The sequence below is a fragment of the Micropterus dolomieu genome, linkage group LG14 (genome assembly GCF_021292245.1).
Source record: "Micropterus dolomieu isolate WLL.071019.BEF.003 ecotype Adirondacks linkage group LG14, ASM2129224v1, whole genome shotgun sequence".
Lineage (NCBI taxonomy): Eukaryota > Metazoa > Chordata > Actinopteri > Centrarchiformes > Centrarchidae > Micropterus > Micropterus dolomieu.
The window spans coordinates 19,609,859-19,632,126 of NC_060163.1; the positions used below are offsets into that span (position 1 = coordinate 19,609,859).

General features: G+C 40.3%; 2 protein-coding genes and 1 long non-coding RNA gene across 3 annotated transcripts in view; all 3 read left to right on the forward strand.

Moving 5' to 3' along the window:
• The window catches only part of LOC123983291, a 74,492-nt gene that overhangs the window by 3,873 nt on the left and 48,351 nt on the right, over nt 1-22,268 (forward strand). The window lies entirely within an intron of this gene.
• On the forward strand, nt 1,741-5,383 carry si:ch73-127m5.2 (uncharacterized protein LOC561202 homolog). Its single transcript, XM_046069503.1, has 4 exons — nt 1,741-2,402; nt 2,727-2,927; nt 3,029-3,158; nt 3,245-5,383. The coding sequence occupies exons 1-4, from the start codon at nt 2,009-2,011 to the stop codon at nt 3,714-3,716; spliced, it is 1,197 nt and encodes a 398-aa protein (XP_045925459.1). The 5' UTR covers nt 1,741-2,008; the 3' UTR covers nt 3,717-5,383.
• On the forward strand, nt 3,728-10,991 carry si:dkey-21e13.3 (uncharacterized protein LOC100150043 homolog). Its single transcript, XM_046069504.1, has 7 exons — nt 3,728-3,857; nt 5,729-5,757; nt 6,141-6,262; nt 7,548-7,655; nt 8,366-8,488; nt 8,709-8,834; nt 9,599-10,991. The coding sequence occupies exons 2-7, from the start codon at nt 5,729-5,731 to the stop codon at nt 10,069-10,071; spliced, it is 981 nt and encodes a 326-aa protein (XP_045925460.1). The 5' UTR covers nt 3,728-3,857; the 3' UTR covers nt 10,072-10,991.

The following is a 22,268-nucleotide window of genomic DNA, read 5'->3' on the forward strand; positions in this document are numbered from 1 at the left end:
ATGGGGGTGGTAGCATCATGCTTTGGGGGTGTTTTTCTGCACATGGGACAAGGCGACTGCACTGTATTAAGGAGAGGATGACCGGGGCCATGTATTGCGAGATTCTGGGGAACAACCTCCTTCCCTCAGTTAGAGCATTGAAGATGGGTCGAGGCCGGGTCTTCCAACATGACAATGACCTGAAGCACAAAGCCAGGATAACCAAGGAGTGGCTCTGTAAGAAGCATATCAAGGTTCTGGCGTGGCCTAGCCGGTCTCCAGACCTAAACCCAATAGAGAATCTTTGGAGGGAGCTCAAACTCCGTGTTTCTCAGCGACAGCCCAGAAACCTGACTGATCTAGAGAAGATCTGTGTGGAGGAGTGGGCCAAAATCCCTCCTGCAGTGTGTGCAAACCTGGTGAAAAACTACAGGAAACGTTTGACCTCTGTAATTGCAAACAAAGGCTACTGTACCAAATATTAACATTGATTTTCTCAGGTGTTCAAATACTTATTTGCAGCTGTATCATACAAATAAATAGTTAAAAAATCATACATTGTGATATCTGGATTTTGTTTTTTTTTAGTTTATGACTCTCACAGTGGACATGCACCTACGATGACAATTTCAGACCCCTCCTTGATTTCTAAGTGGGAGAACTTGCAAAATAGCAGGGTGTTCAAATACTTATTTTCCTCACTATAAGTACAGTACCTGAGTAAATGTGCTTGGTTACTTTCGACCACTGCAAAAGTTGAGCAAGTCAATTCTGAAGCTTTGGACTTCAGACAGCTGCTACAGATGTGTTGTTTAGCCTATTGTCTCCTTCTTTTCTTTTTTTTCAGTCTTTCACTAAGTCCCACCACTTTATGCATACTAGTGTAGATCAAGACCTAAACTCATTTATATGTTCCCATTATAGTCTGTTGGTAAAAAAGTGAAGTAAAAGGTGACAACAAAAATGTCGATACTACAGAAAAACATATTAGGATTACCTGAAACCACTATGTATATGTGACACTATATAATTGGTTTTAAACCAATCTATATTTATCCCCTATGGTGTAATGATAATTGCAAAATGGCACAGAAGAAAGTCTTGTTCCTATTCCCAAGGATTTAACTATATGTATTTGGTAATTTTTGTTTTAGCCTACATGTTTCATACAGTTACACACTACTGAGCTAAAAAATATTTGATTCTCCTTTGTGTATTGCAATGCAATAACCATGTTGGCCTGTTAAACCTAATAGGATTATTTCATGATTTAATTATCAAAATCTTAGCAAAGTAACTGAAATACATTTAGATTGCAGTTTGTTTTTAATTGTCTGAAATTATTCAATTGTCTAAAAAAACGTGGACAGATGTTAGATTTTCTCTACCTTTGCTATGTAGGACATGTAACAAACATCAATTCTCTGAAGAGATTAATAGCACTGACATCAGCTGTTGCAATGAACCAGCTCATATTTGTCCCATTTATAGCCAGATGGCCGTGTACTGTCAATAAAGTGAATTCCCACCATATCATTTTCACCTTTAACTATCAAAGACAAAATTTAGGTCAAATACATTTTTATTCCCTTAAATTTCCCAAACCAAAATCAATCCTATATATTTCAGCTTCTAATGCACTGAGTTTGGCTTGAGTTGACTTTTAAATCGTTTCAAATGTTTAGAAGGTCTGTCACAAAACTTAAAAACAACAACTTTCTTATTGACCATGATTTTTTTTTCTTCTATTTTTCTTTCAGAATGAAACTTCTGCTGTGGTGTTGCCATGAGTGATTACAAGCTACAAAGAAAGTGAAATGTTCTAACAGTTTCATTGTGGGAGGTTTTACCGTGACTATAGGTAGAGAGTCTGTTTACGTTCCCCTTTTGTCAGGGCAGCTTTAACCATAACTGTTTCTGAACATAGGAGTATACTGTAACACTACATGGGCCTCTAAAGGAACCTGATCTGATAATTAAACCCTCTTGAGCCTCCTCCCTCAACTAGAGAGATAAAATTTCAGTGAAGATGGACCCATCTACTAGGATGGTGGGTTTGGATGCCCAGGGGAACATGGTTTTCACAGTGGTAAAACCAGTTATGGGCATCTTTCAGGTGTCTTCAGAGCAAACAGGTAGTGTTGCCCAAGGGGGAATTGGGCTGCAGGGTTTGTCTGAAAACACCTTGATCCTCCCTCAAACACATGGCCAGGCTCCGCTAGAACAGAACCAGGTGGAAATGCACAATGTACAGCCTCACATTCAGGCCCAGATGCAGGTTTCTGCCCCAGTCCAGGCTGAGGATGTGTCCCAGAATCAGGACCCACCACCAAACTCAAGCACAAATTCAGAGTCTGCATCCAATATGCCTTTTGCAGAGGTGTCATCACTCCTGGATCCCAACATGAAAGGATCTAAGGCTCGTAAGTGGCCATTTGTTAAAATGACTGGTTCCATTTTGGTTCCAGTTTCAAGTTTCTAAAATACCAGGCTTGAATCTTTTCTATCTTCTCTTTTCTTTTTATTAACACAGCGCAACGTTAAAAGCATTCAGTCATTTGGCTCAATAGCAAATAGATCCTGACTTCTTGAATATCACGGTTTTTGTTAAGTTATTTAAAACTTTTTTCATTAAATATGATAAGAGATTCAGGGAAGCAAATTTGATATTCCGATTTGATAAAGTGCTATTGAATCCCAAAACTGCTGGTGCTGATTCACCTCCTCCTGTACGGCTCTAATTTTAGGGAAGTATCTCATCTCGTATGATGAAATTAAACGTCGCCTGCAGGCCCCGGAGAAGATGTCCCTGCGCTCTTTGGCAGCCTACACTCGGGTCAGCAGAGGCCCGGCCAGCAAGAAAACACTACTTGAGTCACTCAATGTACTCGGCCTCACGCCAAGCACAACTACCTCTGTATCCTCCTCCTTCTCCAAACTCACTGAAGGTGACAGACGTATGTTAGGTGTAGGAATGTTTAAATTTGATAACGTGGAGAAGAGTGCAAAAGACTAAACTGTGTTTAAATCCATGTATGTATGTGCTTAGGCGACACAGGAGCTTTGTGTAACGATATGAAGGACTTTGCCCATGACTACATTGACTACAGCAACATGGCTAAACAGCTCATCCCCGACACGAATACAGTTCAACACTGGTCCAAAATTATTGAAACAAAGTACGTACTGTATGTCCTTCTTTTAACATGGCCTTTAAGTGTGTTAATGTGAGAAACAGAGTAATAACACTCTCTTTTTCTCTAAGGAACCACCTTGAGGATATGAGAAAATGTTTCAAGGACCCAGTCAATAGCGGCGCATTTGACAACGTCACTCATGGTCTGGGTCTGGGAATGTTGAACGTTGCACTGGACATGGTCGTTATGGTAATTGAACAGCAGATTCGGATCCTGTCTGGCGCAGCTGCATCAGATCCAGCTGACTCTGGTCCGCCAATGCGGCGTATTCGCAGGCGCCACCGCAAAACCTGCTCAACTGACCATGAGAAGTCTGTCAAGGGGCCTGGGGGGGTCAATGAGCAAGGGAAGGTCATTTCAAAAGGCAAGGGGCGAGGCAGAGTCAGGAAGAAGATAAGGCAGGAAACTGGAGCTGCTGGTCCTGTGGAAACCCATGCAGAGCAGTGCAAGCCAGATGACGTGGAGAGTAATGTACTTACCCTGGTTTCTGTTGGATATGAGACTGTTTCCAGTGGCCTCAATGTAGCTGGAACTGTTTGACACCTGGTCAAATGATGGGTTTAAAGAACCAAACATAGTCCCTTTCAAAGGGCTACTGAGTGATGGCACACAGTCTCTGCGCAAGTTGCTGGGTTGAGCTCCTGTGAAGGAGATCACACTTGTGGGGAGCTCAGCATCAAGGTATAAAGTCACATGTTCAAGTCCAATTTAAAGGAATAGTTCGACATTTTGGGAAATAACACGTACTAGCTTTCTTACCACGTAAGATGAGAAGATGGGTATTACTAAAAAATATGTAGCTAGTCAATTACAACTGTCAAAAAAAATTCAGCAACTCTAAAGTTCACCAATTAACATCTGTATAACGTGTAAACATTTGTAGTGGTTTTGTGGGTGGGGTGGGGGGTTATGCGCCTGACTATTTCTTGGCCGTAAAACGTTAAATCTTCGTATATATACTTTGGTTTTTATACTTCTAAAACAAACAACATAGAATGTGTGCACTTGTGAGCTTCAGAGGTGCTGGTAGGCAGATTTTGTTACCTGGACCTGGACTACAGCCTGATCGATAAATTGGTGTGCCAATATTAATGGCTGATATGAACTAATTGCAGATAAATCAGTGTCGGTGTTATAACAGTTAATTACAAAAAGTAACAGAAGACGGATCCTTCAATCATGTATTAAGTTATCATTGCATAGTTATTCCACCAGAGGGCACTCTGCAATCTGCTGTTGGGAGTTTGGAAAGCCACAAATCCACCACACCGTACTTTTGTTCAGTACTATTTTTTAAAAGACATTTTTGGCCTTTTTTGCCTTCATTTCCGATAGGACAGCTGGAAGAGAGACAGGAAATGAGGGAGGGAGAGAGAGACAGAGAGGAGATGATAACCAGCAAAGGGCTGCGGACTGGACTTGAACCAGGGCCACCAATAGAAGGATATGGAGCGTGTGCTCTACCAAGTGAGCTAACTGGAACCCTTCATAACAACTTAAAAAAAATTTAAACCTCATCATGTCATGTTATGTTGGTGAGGTCTCATAACTACACATAACAAATGTTAGTATAACCTTTGTTTATTTTATATCGACTAATACATCAGAGTAACAAATTTTAAAATCCTCAAATATCAAAATCAGTATCTGCCATAAAAGGCCCATATCGGTCAGACTCTACTTCGGACACATCAACACTAACTGTTTCCTCGTGTTTCCAGACTTTAAGCTAAGCTAACTGGTTGCTGCTACACATTTGCCTTACAGAAATAAGAGTGGTATCAATCTCCTCGTGTTACTCTTGGCAATAAGGCAATAAAGCAATTAAGCGCGTTTCCCAAAATGTCAAAGTATTTCTTAAAGTGAATTCTCTGTTTCTTTAGTAGCAGATTTTGTATCAATGTAGTATAACTGAATCCAACCATATATTATTTTTTTATGCTATCAGCGAGCAGATAAAATCCCCACGGTATGTATAGATTTAAACATGTTGAACACTGAGAAAACCATGCACAGGTACAGTCCATAATGTAGAACAGCTAATATCAGAGGTCTGTGTTATATCTTTTGCTGGTGGTACAATGTCTCCTGTTTTCCTGTTGTATTTATTGTTTAGATTTCCAGTTAAACATCTAACGTTCTGTACTAGATTGTTGAAATGTCTGTTACTGCAAGAGTTGAGTAAAATATAACGATTTAATTTTTAACTACCTTGAGTCTGTTATTGTCTTGTGATGTCCTAAATAGACCAAGTGGTGCATAACTGCTTTGATCATTGAGTAAAAAGCTTCATATATTTGGGAGTTTAAGAGACCCTAACCTTGAAGCATTTGTTTAATTACAGAGCTCTGTCATATATTGTGATGAAGGCAAACAATTTAATTAAAAGATCATTCATTTATCAGTCAATTAAATAAGGCTAAAGACTGGCACTTGCAATCCAACTCTGTTCAATGTTTAGCATTTCGGGGAAAATGCCGTCAAATAATACACTTGTTTACAAAAGCAGATGCTCACCTGTCTGTGTTGTTGTTTTCACTTGGATTTTCTAGATGGTGAAAGGCATTGTGGGAGATTTTAAGTAAGTAAGAATACGCTCAGCAGAGTCAGCCAAGTGCTAATACCTTAACTGTGTACGCACACATACACACACGAGGGGGGGGAGAACAGCTTTAGCAAGGATTTTCTCTGTATTAACCCTGAGATGGGACAGAGGGCCAGCTGGAGTACAAGGAAGACAGACCTGTACAAAACATAGACAAGTTTATTTTGCACAAAACAATAGTGCAAGATGGGTAGGGAGTGCAGCAGTGGGATTAAAGTGAGATGTAGTGTCAGTTGAAGTAGGTTCCCTCAAAGCTACAGCTAATGACTCCAGAGACCTTCACCAAAAGAAAGAAATCTGGCAAGAGAGAAGCAAAAGAAGAATGAACAATAAAAAAGTGCCGTGCTTTTCACCACCAGCTTTCCAGAGACGGTAGGACGGAGCAGTATGGGACACCCTAATGTGCCACTCATGTACACTTACACACGTTCCCACAGAGATAAACGCAGATCCAATCGACTGCAACCCTACACACCAAACGGTGAGTGGAGCAGAATCATGACTGATGTACAGTGTAAATCTTGATATTGGCTTTGACATTAATGTGTTTCAGTAACGCTCATGCTTCATGTTCACACATGGGACCTGTTGGTGGAATGAGACTTGAGTACTGTTGGCCACTGATCAGCTTAATTAGACAAGTTTAGGGTTAACTGTCTAATTTGAAAGCACCTCAGTAGTAGTTATTGATGGGGCGGAGGGAATACTATTCATACACACACATTTTCACACCTATTGAAGAGATTAAACTTTAGATTTTTCAGTCATGTTTTCTTGAAGGACCACGCCAGTGTGATACTTAAAAAAAAAAAAAAGGTACAGCCATTGTTTGCTATTATTTTCTGCAATATGGAAATCACTTAGTAGACTCTTGAAACTTGCTTGTTGAGTCCACAATTCAGGAGTCGGGTAATTAATTGCTGCCAGAAACGGTAGAGAAAGATATACTAAAATGTGTCCAACACAGCAGCACAGTATGCAAAATGGTTATATGTGAAAAGTATAAATGAAATGTGTAGTAAATGGGCTAAAACATGCAAAACCTGTAATAACCGTCCACAAGCTTTTGTCTTCAGTTAATAGTCTGCTATTTGCTGAAGTAAGGCCTGGGAATACATTGTTCACTACTACTAATCATTATCGGTCACTGGCTTCTGAATAAGTCAATTGAGGGACCACTCAAAAGAATTGGGTTGGTGACTGGAGGGTTTTATATTTGCACAGCTGGGAAAATCTGACCAGGAAAGTGCTATTTACTGTTGAAATGTCCTTGACCAAGGCCCTTTAAGCTGGTCAGGTCAGCTGTATGAAAATTGTTATGGGCAGCAGCTCACAGGCAGCTGTCTCCAGTTTGTAGCCCTCCATTGCCTCTTGACTGCTGCTGTAACTCAGCTTTAAAAATGTTTTAATTAATTTCCACTGGAGTCAGAGTCAAATATAGTAGAATTAGATTTGGATCACTACACTTGACAGATAGTGAACCAGATACCCTATTGGTATGGCACCATTTTGGCCGGATGGATACAAATGGCAATATTGGGCAGGCTGTCGATCGGTTACTTAGGTCCAGACGGAAAAAACTCCACAACTGCACAGTCATAACATTTTGTACTGAAATGTTCTCATTTGCATGTTTTAATCCAATATGCTTTATGGGCAGCCCTGCTTCGCTCTCACCCAATTGTAATGGGATTCATATTTCATACACTCCTAAACAGCATGCATACTTGCTTAATGTCTCCATTTTTTTCCACATCTCCCCACAGACAACCTGAACAATGCATTAGGTGCTATCAGAGTCCTTGGTTTGGAACTGATAGAGGATGAACTTAAACCACATCTGAACACAGTGCTGGCCAACATTAAAGAGAGGAGTGAGTTAATTTACTTTTCCGCAGTGATATCTCATTTCTAATTGGAATATATTTTAGGTTATGCTCTCCCTCAAGCCTCAGCTACAACACTGTCTGCTAGACAGCATTAAAAAAAAAAATCATAATGTGTTGTAGGTTTCACAGTATAATGAGTGGTTTCAGAGTTATTTTTTGTGTTCGTGGTATGTCTTTCATTTGATGTGATTTGAATTGCAAAACACATACAGCTCTGCTGCCACATGCAATTTACATATTTATGTGTTTCCATACAAGTATACCTTAACACATCATGCCTCCCACTCCTAGTGGCAGCTATATCATAACAGCTCCTCTTTTTGAATGATAAAACCTGTAGCAAAATCCCACCGGTAAAAGATGGGGAGCCTGGGGGTTGAGGCTAAGAAGGGATCGGGTGCATGACAGTTGCAAGTCCTCGAAAGACGTTAAGCTGTATTTGTGTCTCCTAGCGAAAGGGGGATAGAGAGGCAAGAGAGGTAAAGAAGGGTCAGGGAAATCAGGTAGAAAGTAAGACTGAAACAGACCAAAATATTAAACTCCATTCTGCTCAATGATTAAAGGAACATGTTGATTAAAAAACCTACTCCAGTCACAAGTTTCTTTAGATATGGCCTCAAAGTGATTATAATATGTTATGGTCATTGTGTGTTTGTATTTTTTGTGTTGACATGTGTAATTACATGTGTGTACAGACAAAGGTGCTGCTGAGCAGGTAGTGATCAGTGGGATCCTGCCAATTCTGGCGCTGTCTCTGAGGAGAAGAGGGCCTCTCGCTGTGCTGACCGCAAAACTAGTGGCTGAACTCGCCAAAGAATGTAAGTTATTTATAAAGAAATATGTTGGTCTGCAACTTATTTGTTTCTTTTTAATTAAGAGTATGAGATCATCCCTGTGTTGGCTGATTGCTGGAGCCTCACATATTTGATTCTCTGTTGGCTGCCCTTAGAAAACGCTGGATCTAATTTATTCGGTACAATGTCTGTCTGTGTAGTTTTGAGTTTATTCATTGAGGGGTTTTTTTTTGTTTCCTTTCAGCTGTGGTTTGTAAAGGTTTTGGTGATGCCGGTTTGGTTCCGGCTCTGCTGTCTGTGCTGACCAGTAAGGATCAAGAACTGCTCCTTCACGCTGCCAGAGCTATCTCACGCATGTCTTATGACAGCTGTAAGTAGAGTAAACCACTAAAACCTACCTCATGACAAGCTCTGGAAATGTACTCCTTGTTTTGTGTGTTCTAACCCTAACCCTTCTCTGGAGCACAGAGAGATTGAATTTGGAGATAAAGTCAACACTGGAGATGTCATCCAAGCTGCCAGAAGAATATCACTAGAACTCATGTCTTTAGAGCAATAATGCTTTGTGTTTACTCTGGTGAATAATCTCAAAGCTGTTTAAACCTATGTTCTTGACGAGTTAATCACCTTGACAAACCAATGCCTTTCAGAGCTAAGAAAGTTTAGAACCATACCTCTATATGAATTATCTTATATATTGAATATGTTTGAATTGCAGCGTAGAAGATGTGGTATGTGTGAGAAAAGGACTGTTGTGAAGCCTATACCAAGTTAAACTTTGCATTGTTTGACAAAAGGTCCATTTTTTTTGTAGTGCAAGAGAGACAAGTGCATCATAGAGCACATTAAACTGAGTGTTTAAATTTTTGGTAAAACACACACAATACCAGGTAGAGAAAAAAAATCATTCTGCAATAGGAACCAACATGGTTTATGTGAAATTCTGTCCGACTTAGGGAAAATTGTCAAGCCACTAATGTGAGACAGGGTTGCTTGTTATCGTTTGTTTCTTCCTACTCAGGTTCAGTGAGATTTATAAAAAGAAATGCTAATCATACTATTTTTTAGAATAAATATTTTAAAATGCTACACACCGTAAACAACAGTTTTCTGTGTTTATATTGTTGCCTTCAGCTAAGCTGCAGGAACTGTTACTACGTCGAGGTGCAGTGCCTCGTCTTGTTGCCATCCTGCTCCGTTTTCCTGACAAGGAGGCCCTGGAGGAGGTGTGCCTTCAGGCCCTCTGCAACCTGAGTGGCATGGGAGTGGCAGAGGAGGCTGGAATGGTCTGGGAGAGAGGTGCATCTGTGAGGCCTGGGGAGTCTGTTTTCCATGGCGTCTCTCCTCACACCTGTGGCTTCGCCTCCTCTGTGACTCTGGTGTGTGTGTCTCAATGGGCACCAGGTCAGTATGCAGTCAACATCGAGGTTTTCCAGCGCTGCTCCTCCTCCTTCTGGAACCTTCACGGGAACAAGCGGACTGCTCGTTGGTTCCCGTTTTCCAGCTTGGGGAGCTGTTCAAATCTGTACAAGGTGATAAAGTTCTCTACAAGGAATGTTCCCCGAACCAGAAGTCTGAAGGCTCGTGTGTTCCACACTTTCCTCTGACAGCTACTGCAAACATGGCCTAACCTAACTGCCATACAAAACTCTGAGGGGATTACTGCAACCTTTCTAATTACCACCAGTTATTGGTACACACCAAAACATTTGATAAATATTTACACAACATAAACCTGAACATGCATACTTGGACATACTGTGAATGCATCCAAATTACTTTCGTCTATTCTGGGTGACTTTTATCTTACATTTTTGTGCTTGCTGTTCCTTGGCTCAGTTTGTATGTTTTGAAAAGGACAGTTTTGTTCTGAAAAATGGACTTTTACAACCCGCCGCTTAAGGAAAAACACACTCAGTCACAGCGATTTTGGGATCCTATGCCACGCAGTACTGTTTTTGTGGAATAATTGAATCAGGGATAAGAAACATGCTGTAAATCAATGAAAATGATGACTCTAAACCTTACAAATGGATGCTATGATGATGTCCTTGCTGTTAATTTGTTCACACGTGTTTGAAGTAATTGTGATTTTCTTTCCTTGGCAGCACTATTGATAAAGATCATTTTTATAGTAAGGTTTAATTTTTGATTATGCCTCATTCATTTTTACCCTGCATGTTTGATTATTTGAATATCTTTGACAGACACTTGACCATGACTTTTAACGTGTGTATGTATCTGTACAGCAGGCAAGCAAGGCGATTGAACTATGACATATGACATAGTATACTGAAGAAGCATCTTGGATGAGTGGAAAAACATCTTTGAATATGTTTGACCAAGTCCACTTGCCCTTGTTACAAACCTACCTTGTATAACTATGACCTGGATGACTGAAAATCTTTCTTATTATTTTGCTAAACACAAAGTTGAACCATGTTCTGTTAATTCATACACACAAATTATTTTATTATTTGAGTGTACAAATGACAAATACAATAAATCACACATCACAAGCAATTAGCACTGCATCAACATGAGTCCCAGAAGATGACAAGTTGAGAGGCCACATATGATGCCTCCTGGAAACTCTTGATCTGCTAAAGGCTTGGCTGCCTGAGTGCTGCACTGGGCTCAGTTATCGGATTCAAATGGGTTTTAGGCTCCAGAGAAATGACTACGCACGTTACAAGACCACATGCTGGCCAGCAAGGACACAGGGTAATGGTCTCGCATCTAATTTACTAAATTTGACTTCTCTCCCATCCAAACAGCATGGCAAAGTAGCATAGTGACTTGACAGAAAGTCCCACAAACTGAAGGTGGATGTGGAAAAGCCATGTGTCCTGAACATCAATCAGCTAACAAACAAGCAAATATGTCCTCAGGTCTCTCACACACTGTCAGATGTGTAGCCTTGCTGAACCAACTTGATTACTGGAGTTTAACACTAGATGGCATGCATGTGCTTTGTAGAAACCTTTGTAGTCTTTCTACAGTGCAATATTAAAAGAAATAGTTTGCTAGTTGTGACTTTGTACATGAGCCTACACACATGAACTGAATGTGGCTGGAATGACAAACTGCCTCACTGCACATCTCATCTCAGTGGATATTTTGAGATATTTTCATAGATTTAATTGGTTTACTTTCTCTTGCTGATATGAAAGCCAGTTGTGAGAGTGCCAGAGTTAAACTGAGCGCTTGCCCTTTGACTGTATATCTGTTAATGCCAACAAAGATAGACACAAGTGTATCCCCCTCAGTCTTTCTCCGATTTCTCTTCCTCTAATTACCTCTTTTATTGGTTCCATTCAGCTCCAGGCGTCAAAACGCAGGGGCATGTCCACTAATCAGTTCTAACTTTATTACTCTGGGAGCCACTTAAATATTTGATGTGATAGAGATGAGGCTTTGAAATTATTTACAGGTAGACAAGAGGTGCGCACACATGTTCTTGAATAACTTGACTGTCCTCTGTAAAAACACAGGTTCACTGTGCACTTGTTAAAGTGTAACAGAAACATATTTACATAAGGAAACAGCCTTATAGACAGCCTAAGGGGCATCAATATTCTCATTACATGCATTACTGCTTGCTAAATCAAAACATAAAAAATGTTTTAAATGAAAATAACATTTGTCTGGGATGGCAATAAACTCTTGGGATGGAAAGACTGTTGGTCTGGTGAGTTTTTCCTCCTGGGAGTCAGGGTCCAGGAACAGTAACCAGAGGTGAGAAGCTCAAACTTATTAAAACAGAGCTAAAAGGTCGTGTCAGAGAGGATCTTATCTGCTGTCAGCAGCAGCGCTTTCAGTACTTGGGCAGTGAGTCCTGTCAACATGCTGTTTAGCTTGTTGGCCAGTAACAATGTGCTCATGATTGAATTGTATAAATAGGCCTATATCCAAAAATATATACCTTTCAAACTCAGAAGGTCATTTAAAGACACTTGCCGCTGTTCTGAAGGTATTTCCAGAATCTGTCTGTTATGATAAAAAAAAGATTTTTAACCCGTTTTCCTGCGCCTTCTTCTCTTAATCCAAACAAAGATGGAAGCCGGAAATGACTCAAATAAAATGAGAATCAAATAAAAAAACAACTTGATCAAAAGTAAAAAAAATTTTAATTGATGTTACTCTATTTAATATTTAATATTTTCAAACAATATTTCGCTTGTGCTGCGATGAATTGGCAACCTGTCCAGGGTGTACCCCGCCTTTCGCCCGATGTCAGCTGGGATTGGCTCCAGCCCCCCGCGACCCTGTACACAGGATAAGCAGTTGAGATGGATGGATGGATGGATTTCGCTTGTGTTTTACTAAAAGAGCAAAGACATATATCATTACTGGTAACCTGGATTAGGAAATACAGTCACAACTAGAGAAATTGGTTAAAGATTACCTCATCATTATGTCACAATGTCTCTTATTTATTTAATGATGAAAACTTTGGCACAGGATAAAAATACTGAACGTTATCAGAACTTATTGCCACACTGCTATCAAGAAAATATACTTCTATTGTAGCTGCTGCCTTAGTCTTTGAATTAACACGTGATGCATCAAACACATGAAGTATTTAATCAATTGCTCCACTTCCACTCTGTAATGGGAGACGCAGGAAGCCTGCATAATATTACTTTTAATATAAGACTTATAAATAATGCATGATGAACTTTGCATTATATGCCCTCAAACCCAGATCACATGGCTGAAGACGGTTTTATTGCTTGTCTTTGCAAATGAGTCATTTAAACTTTAATCCTCTTGTTGTTTTCTGCAGAAACAACTCCACGTAATGTCATTAGAATTTCATGGCGCTGAGTTTCTAATTACTGCTTTCGTCATTTCTCCGTTTTGGCCTTCGTTATTCTTTGCTCGTAGCATCCTTCAGCGATAAGCAACAATGATCCACCAAGTTGACTCACAAAACACAGTTTCTCATTTGAGCACATAGACAATCTACAATCTACAAAACGTAACAGCAAACACAGAGACACAGATAGGACATAATTTTATAATTTCACACACAGGCAGACAAACACAACATCTGCAGACACATACAAGGACACAAACCAACACACAGTACACACACACACACACACACACAAACAGAACATGCAGGAGGGGTTTCATTTCACCAAACAGTAAATGCAATCACTTTGAAAGACCTTTCCTCAGGGGTTTACTCCTTGCCTTTAAATATTTATTGTCAAGCAGATAAGATGATGGACCCATGATTCTCTGCCTCTCTGCCTTTGCAGCAGCCCAAATTCTGTGACGGGTCGATGGCAACTCTCATCAGCGGAGATTCGGGATTAGCATTAGCCAATCGATGCCTCTGTCAAGTGCAAGTGAGTTTTTGGACAGATCCCCTAAACTGCATTGTGTGCCATTCTTACTGGGGACAATGGTGGCCTCGACCTTAGAGAAGAGAGCTTGTGAGAGGAGCTCAAACCTAAAGCCAGAGGAAAGTGACAGCCTGACTCATGGGTCTATTAAGCAGGACACTTCAAGAAAAAAACTTTCACAGAACGGACACAAGTACCATGCAGATGGGCTGACTCAACCACAGATCATTTCATTCATTTTGGCTTTATTAGATCAAGGACCATACATTTGTGTAACACTAATGAATGAATGAAAAAATCAAAACGTGAGCAAATATTCTTTTTTCACAGGCAAAACTTTCATAAATGTTGGACCACTAACATCATCATAATCATCAAATGAGCCTGTTCGCTGCTTGAGATTCTCTGGCAGGGTCTTATTTAATGGTCATCTTTTTTCCCTCAGTTATTTAAATTATTTTATCATTGTAAAGCACTTTGTAACTGTCACTTTGGATAAAAGCATTTGCCAAATGAGTAAATGTAAATGTAAATAAAGTTTTCAGATACACTATAGTCTTACCTTTTCACTAAGTTCTTATAGCGTCATAATTTATTTTGTTGCTCTCACTTGCTCTCAACCTTCTTCAGTGTATGATACTGATTTCTGACTGCCAGTACTTTTGCACATTTGATAGAGAATGATATCTGTGAAAACCGGCAGCAAAAAGCTGTGACTTCTGTGTAGGTGGAGCGAAAAATAGTTATTTCAAGCAAAAATTTTTGCAAAAGTACAATAAGGAAGATATTTTCTCATACTTTCTGACTATTACTTCATGGGTGAATTTCTGCTATTTCTGACATCACCATTTCTGACCAATGATCTTTCTGCTCACATTCCTTGTGTCACTCAGTTGGATGTTCATTGCAAATTTGTCTGTTTCATACCTACTATTGTGCATCCCACCTCTACCATGACTTCTAAGATGCCCAGGGAAATTACTACCTGCCTCTTAACTCCAAGCGGATCGTGTCTGATCACCCATCTTCATATGGGCCTACACTCGATGAAGAGGCTTCACACTGATGCAGTCTAATCTGCAACGTTGTTCTCTGTTGATAAATATTGTTACACACCAATTGATCGCTCCTTATGGAACTGCCATTGTCTGTGTTACTAACAGCACTAAAGCTACATGAAGAACTGCCACATCATCTTTGTTCTGTTGACTCCTGTCAAAATAAATGTGATTCACATGCTACGTATATAGTAACCTTGTGTTTTTCCTGAAAAATAATGCGATGCCAGACAGTCTAGCCTTGGTCATCATAAAGAATGTTATTCTAAAATGACAAATTGTCAGTAAAGCATCAACAAAAACATGCTAGGATCCAATGACAGTTTCCTCTGACATGACACCACATCTGAGTCTTTAACATTTGATTGATTTTTTGGGGCAATTTGGATTTTTTACACTTTTTTTTGCATTACTTTTTTAATACTTTTAATAGTAAAAAGCAAGAAAGTGCTGATCCCGTCTGACTTTGCTAAAACACTGGAAATAGCTCAATTTGATTTTACATTGTTTATTTACTAATAACAAAATAGGACAACTAATAGCTATTTCTTTTCATTGTTTGGGATTCTTCCTTTTTCCAGCACATGGAGCCACTCACACGCCAAAATTTCAATCATTAGAGAACAAATTGATAATGATCAGGGAAATTAAATCAAACTCGACCTATTGTAATACCGACAGTGAAAAGAGTCAAATGATATCCCATCCAGTCTCAGCTGAATGCTAACACACCTGTGGTTGCCCCGTCACATTGTCATGTGTACCAGGTTATGACAAGTAGATGTTAAACTCAACACCAAACACCAAAGAGCCCAACGCATCCCAGACAGCTTATTTTTACCCAGGGATGTCAGAGCTCTGAATGGTCGGTTCAAACGCCAGCTCCTTCATTTCTATTTCTGTACTGACATCACAAGCAAACGCGGCACAGATGTAGCTCTCTCCTGCTGCTCTGAGCGACAGAATAAGGCTAGTACTGAAACAGGCAACAACAACCACAACCAAACACCGAGGCTGAGCTTCAAGCGTGTATGTGTGTGTGTGTGCATGTAGTGGCGGGTTAGTGAGCAAGCCATCTGTCCTGGCCTATTACGTCCATCACAGGAGGGCCTTTCCACACACACACAACCTCATAGATGTTGGGGCTCATAGACAGTGTCAGAAAGGACAGTGCATGACTAATTATTGACTTTGTTTTAATGCACTGCATTTTTTTGTTTAATGGCTGTTCGGAGGGGATATTGCATCTTGACATTATCAGCGGGGGAAAGTGGGAACATGGCAAAGGGACGGAGGGAAGGGCAGAGCGGTGGCACACAGAGATGACACGGCAGATGGTTGATCGGAGATTATCACCGTGGGAAGAAACACCAGGAAGTCAATTAGGGGAGGGGACAGTGACGCGCAGACGGTGGAAGGACTAATCAAAATTCTTCATACTTAATCGTGTATTTCAGACATAGAGTTTAAGAGTGTAAATCTTGAGAATTATTATTGCCCACAACTACACACTGTCATGACTGCTAAAAAGGACAAACTGAATCATGGCGCTGCAATGAAAAACAAAAATGAAACAATTTCTTTACGATGTTCATTTCCAAACATGCAGTGTAGAAATTGTTGAAAAATTAGGTGCAATTTTTCTCACACGTCCCATCTGAATGAAATTGTGTGTGCGTGTCTCTGTGTAAAGATACATGTGTTTGTTTATTAGTCTAAACCTGTGGAGGTGTGCAGTAAGTTCCGTGAGCTCCGAGCTGCAGATTAAATGAACAGTTGAAGAGCTGATTATGGCTGAGACCTCTGGGACGTTCTTTAATCAATGATAAAATGACAGGAAAGAGTGTGTGTGTGTGTGTGCATGTATGTGTGTGTATGCCTGTATGTGGGAGAGATGGTGAGGGAAACTGGCGAGAGAAAAAACAAGAAAAGAGACAGTTACATACTGAGATTGAAAGACAAAGATAGAGGCAGAATGTAAGATGAGTCACACACAAAGAAAACACAAAAGAAGAAAAGATAGCAGCCGCTGAAGCTAGACAGAAATGAAAATAGAGAGCTGACTTGAAAACATCAAAATGGTCTATGAACTTACTTTTCAACCTCCCATTTTCTCTCCATTTACAATTTTACCTTTCATCTCATTTTTTTCTGCTTTCTGTGTCTGTTTCAGTAAAAGTCTTGACTCATTGTTTCCCCTAGCCTGCAGGTTTACAGTACAGTATGTGTTGTCCTTCTGCTGAATCTTGATGACTGTGTTACTGTGTCACTTTGCTTCAGTTATGCTGATGTGCTATACAACTCTCAGGACTGCAAAATGCGATCAAAGGTTACAGTAAAATATCTGTGCACAGACACAAGCAGTTCACACTACAAACACATGCACATACAACCTTAGAAAGAACAGCTGCTGTTAAGATGCAGACACCTGAGCCCCTCTTAAATACACAAAACAAACTCTCTGTGTTTCATTTAAACTGAAGTAATATAATTTAGTTGTAAAAGCTCGATTCTGAAGCAGGCCAATTAGTTTCAACAGGGGTGAAACAGGACTTGTCAATGAATGTGTTAAGGGCAGACAAAGAGAGTGAGAGAGGCAGTGAGAGGGAAGAGTTTATGCTAATATATGTCTCAGTGCTCCTACTTGTCCTGGATATGTAAAGCCTGGAGGAGGCAAACCTGAGAGTGAAAACTATGTGTGACCCCTTGAGAAACCCTTGCCTGACACTGGGATGATTGACTGCGCTGCTGCTATGCAAATTTATTTAACTTTTCCATGGTGCAAGTTTCTAATTTAACTTACCAGTTATACACAGGTATAACCTGTAGGGCAGGGGTCAGTAAATAAGTCTGGCATCGGGCCAAATTTTTCCAAGTCATTAGATGGCGGGCCAGAACAAAATCAATTTATCAATTATAATCCATTATTTACTGTGTAAATTACTTTAGCTCAGTCAGTAGTGCACAGGACACCTGTTCAAAGGGTTGTGTGTTCAATCTCCACTCTATTTTTCTCCCTTTTCAACAAATTGATTTTGGAGAGATGGAGTGTGTGCTTCCCGGCGATTGGTCCACATCAAACTATGGAAGCATAGCCTATTTTAATTTCCCCAGTATCTCCAGGCAGAGGAAATTCTTGCGTTTGTCATTCAGGGGAATCCGATCTCACGGCTTTTTCAGAGGTGTGTCAAGCATGTCTACAATGGCCTTGCATACAATACACTGAACAAAATTATAAACGCAAATTATAAACGCAACACTTTTGTTTTTGCCCCCATTCATCATGATCTGAACTCAAAGACCTATGACTTTCTCTATGTAGCTACACAAAAGGCCTATTTCTCTCAAATATTGTTTACAAATCTGTCTAAATCTGTGTTGGTGAGCACTTCTCCTTTGCCAAGATAATCCATCCTGTGTCTTACGCTGGCCACAATAAAAGGCCACTCGAAAATGTGCAGTTTCACTGTATTGGAGGGGGGTCTGGAAACCAGTCAGTATCTGGTGTGACCACCATTTGCCTCAGGCAGTGCAACACATCTCATTTGGATAGAGTTGATCAGGTTTTTGATTGTGGCCTGTAACATCGGTCCACTCCTCTTCAATGGCTGTGCGAAGTTGCAGTCAGGTCGAGACCCCGATGAGGATGACGAGCATGCAGATGAGCTTCCCTGAGATGGTTCCTGACAGTTTGTGGAGAAATTCCTTGGTTATGCAAACCGATTGTTGCAGCAGCTGTCCAGGTGGCTGGTCTTAGATGATCTTGGAGGAGAAGATGCTGGATGTGGAGGTCCTGGGCTGGTGTGGTTACACGTGGTCTGCGGTTATGAGGGCGGTTGGATGTACTGCCAAATTCTCTGAAACACCTTTGGAGACGGCTTATGGTAGAGAAATTAACATTCAGTTCACACTCTGGTGGACATTCCTGCAGTCAGCATGCCAATTGCACGTTCCCTCAAAACTTGCGACATCTGTGGCATTGTGCTGTGTGATGGAACGGTACATTTTCGAGTGGCCTTTTATTGTGGCCACCCTAAGGCGCACCTGTGCAATACCCATGCTGTCGATCAGCGTCTTGATTTGCCACACGTGTGAGGTGGATGGATTATCTCGGCAAAGGAGAAGTGCTCATTAACACAGATTTGTGAACAATATTTGAGAGAAATAGTCTTTTTGTGTACATAGAGAAAGTCTTAGATCTTTGAGTTCAGCTCATGATGAATGGGGGCAAAAACAAGTGTTGCGTTTAGAATTTTGTTCAGTGTACTAATATTTAACCTGCTCCTCATTAGGATACTTCTACATTATTATATCCACAATTAAAATAATCATGCTGCTGTCAACAATTAAAACCAGACTAAGAATCTACAGCATTTGTTGTGAGGCCGTATTTGGGCACAGCAGAACTTTCAGCTAAATGCTTTCAGCATACCAGCATGCTGACAATGACAATACTAACACACTGATAGTGGTAAACAGTAGGCAGACTGTTTAACACCGTCTTAGTTTAGCATGTTAGCATGCTAACATTTGCCAATTAGCACTAAACCCAAAGCACAGCTGAGGCTGAGTTTTCCAGGTTTGGCAAATTCTGACCTGATGGTGTAAGATCATATAGTTGATAGATCACCAAAGTTACACATATTATCTTGAAGGGAACATGAATTCATGGCAATCCAAGATATTTCACTCAAAACCATAAATGTCAACCTCAAGGTGGTGCTAGAGGAAAAGTCAAAGGATCGTTAAAGTCCAGTATAGTGATACTGGATCAGATTATCCTCTGATCACTATTGGTATGTGTGTCAAATGTTATGGCAATCCCTCCAATAGCTGTTATACATTACTCGAAAATAAACAAAAGATTTGATCTCATCGACATTGCCACAATGAGAGCCACTCCGCTAGTCTAAAAGCATGTCTAAAAATGCTGCTTAATTTCCTTTTAAAAAAGCCATGACAACAAATGACATCAGTTACAAATCTGATAAAAATATTAAGGAAGAACCCATCTGTTTCAAGCCTATAATCAAAAGGTATTATGAAATATATATTTTCCCTCCCAGTCAAGATGTGATTGGTTGAGGCTTGACTGATTGAGGCCAGTCTGAGCACTGTTCTTCAGCAACCCTCCCAAGCCTAATTAAGATACTCGGCTGATTACAGACTCGTCTGATTAGGCTGTTCATTATGTCTGCGCAGGGTGAGAGCTTTCACACCGGCAGCAGACCACATGGATACAAGCTTAATGGAGCACATTTTCACTCTTTGATCCCCCTTGATAACACCATCCACAAGTATAGGTGCCGCCTGATGATCCACAAGCAACACAGTCGCCACTCAAGCACTTCTGTTTTTCCTTCTGTCCCCCACCTCCCACATCTCCCCAGATTGAAAGACAAAGCTGCCAGGCTTCCCTTCTGGCCCTCCTCCTCCTCTCCTTTTATTTCTTCCCGTCTCGCCTGATCTGTCAGCGAGTGTCTCCCAGCCATCACTCTGTCTGACAGACGGACCATCTCTGAGTCGTCAGTCACTCCGCTGCCTCTCTGCAGCCGTCATCTCCAGCCGGCAGGGACACCCCATGCAACACAGCAGTCACACTGCAAATGAGGAGAGGCCCCCTGTCTCCTGAAACAGGGGAAGCATGAGAAGAATATTTCTCCTGATTAAGTATCCTCCCTTCTCATGTGGTCATTAGCATTGCTATCAGTGCTTGCAAAGTGAATTTTAATAGTCAGGATGAGGTTTGACCTTGAAATTGGAGAGTGTATTCCTGCTTTAATCAGACGTAACACCCTCTGCCCCCTGAACTATAATAGCCAGACTCCTATCTGAAGCAGGACAATTTATTTTTAATAAAAAAGAAATACTGTTTGTCCAACTTGATGGCAATGTCTCTCAGTTAAAGAGTTAGAGAGAAGATAATGAATATATTTTCAGGGCAGATTGCCTTTGCCTGATCCAAGAGTCAAACATTTAGTTCCAACAGCGTATTCTATCATAATTTAAGACATAATTAATCTCAAAAAAGCCAAACCTTAAAAAGGAGAAACGTTCAATTGGTAGAGTTTGATTGACACAGACGAGTTATGCCCAGACACATGTCAATGACTGATGGAGACAAGAATTGCCTGTTGCTTTGTTGAAAATGAAATTTCCTTTCAGCAATGATTTTTTCTAACAGAATCAGAAATGAAAGGTTGGTGAAAAAAGTGACAGAAGAGGTCGCACTCTGTGATAATAGTTTGGAATTTTGAGCAGTTTATATTCAAGTTGTGGAGGTTGGAATAAGCTCTTCTGTGCCATCTCCTGAAATTATTCCTCTTCAAGTATCTCGAATAGCGGCTGATACTCAAAACACCAGGAAGCATGAGAGACGGGTTTCCATCCAGTTGCCACTTCAGAATGTAGTATGAGATTCACTCTAGCAAGATTTTGAATTGTGAAAAATACACTGTATTCTTGAAATAAAACTCCTCCTTTACTCCTCCCAGATGAGGTGGACTAAAGTGTGTTAGGGCCTACACATCTGCAGCTTGTTCAGTGGTGGAAAAAAGTATTCAGATCCTTCACTTAAAGATGCTCTGTTGAGTTTTGTTGTAAACAGAGGTTATGTTTATATTGGCACATTGCTACATTGCTACCCACTTGTAAAAACATTGCTCTATAGCACAACTAGTGGTAAAAAAGTACAATATTTTCCTCTAACATCCACAGCAAGTCCTCCGACCGAAACAACAACATAGTTTGTTTAAACTTAACACGACTTATATGAGTGTATCCTATAATAGCGCCCCTACCGGTGGCATTTGTCCATGCCTCCCAAAAAGGCAATTTCAAAGTCCAAAACTCCTGGAACCTAACGCTGACCTCCTGGGTGGAAAACAGCAAAGTTACTATCCTTCAACCTAACCCACCACCACCGGAGTACTACTTTATTGCTATTTATAAATATGTAACCATCTTCATCATGTTTGCGCTGTATGGTCACCAGAGGTCGCTGCCACAATAAATGTAAAAATAAATCGTACATCTGTGTGGCTGAAACGCCCTATATGGTTGTTTTTCTGAGAAGCTCAGGCTCAAAATTGACTAGACCAGAAGAATAAAGCATTGAGTGGAAATGCAAGTACCTCAAAATAACACCGACCTACAGTACTTGTAGTGAATGTAGTTTGTTACATTTCACCACTGATTTCGTATTGAAAAAGTAAAACAGATGCAATCAGATTTCTTATCTCTGCATGAATATAAATGTAAAAAGTACATCAGAACTTTTTTAGATATCAGTCACATGAAATATCAAACGTAAATCAAGATATTGACAGAATGGCAGTGGGGTGGTAGAGCAACAATTAATTAATTCACTGCAAGGAAAGCAAATAGAAA

What these genes read in the sequence shown, in the direction of transcription:
- si:ch73-127m5.2 (XM_046069503.1), top strand. Translation starts at nt 2,009, where the DNA reads ATGGACCCATCTACTAGGATGGTGGGTTTGGATGCCCAGGGGAACATG. An exon ending in CATGAAAGGATCTAAGGCTC is followed by an intron (nt 2,403 to 2,726) that starts GTAAGTGGCCAT and finishes CTCTAATTTTAG; the next exon opens with GGAAGTATCTCATCTCGTAT. An exon ending in CTTCTCCAAACTCACTGAAG is followed by an intron (nt 2,928 to 3,028) that starts GTGACAGACGTA and finishes GTATGTGCTTAG; the next exon opens with GCGACACAGGAGCTTTGTGT.
- si:dkey-21e13.3 (XM_046069504.1), top strand. Translation starts at nt 5,729, where the DNA reads ATGGTGAAAGGCATTGTGGGAGATTTTAA. An exon ending in GGCATTGTGGGAGATTTTAA is followed by an intron (nt 5,758 to 6,140) that starts GTAAGTAAGAAT and finishes TTTCACCACCAG; the next exon opens with CTTTCCAGAGACGGTAGGAC. An exon ending in GGCCAACATTAAAGAGAGGA is followed by an intron (nt 7,656 to 8,365) that starts GTGAGTTAATTT and finishes ATGTGTGTACAG; the next exon opens with ACAAAGGTGCTGCTGAGCAG.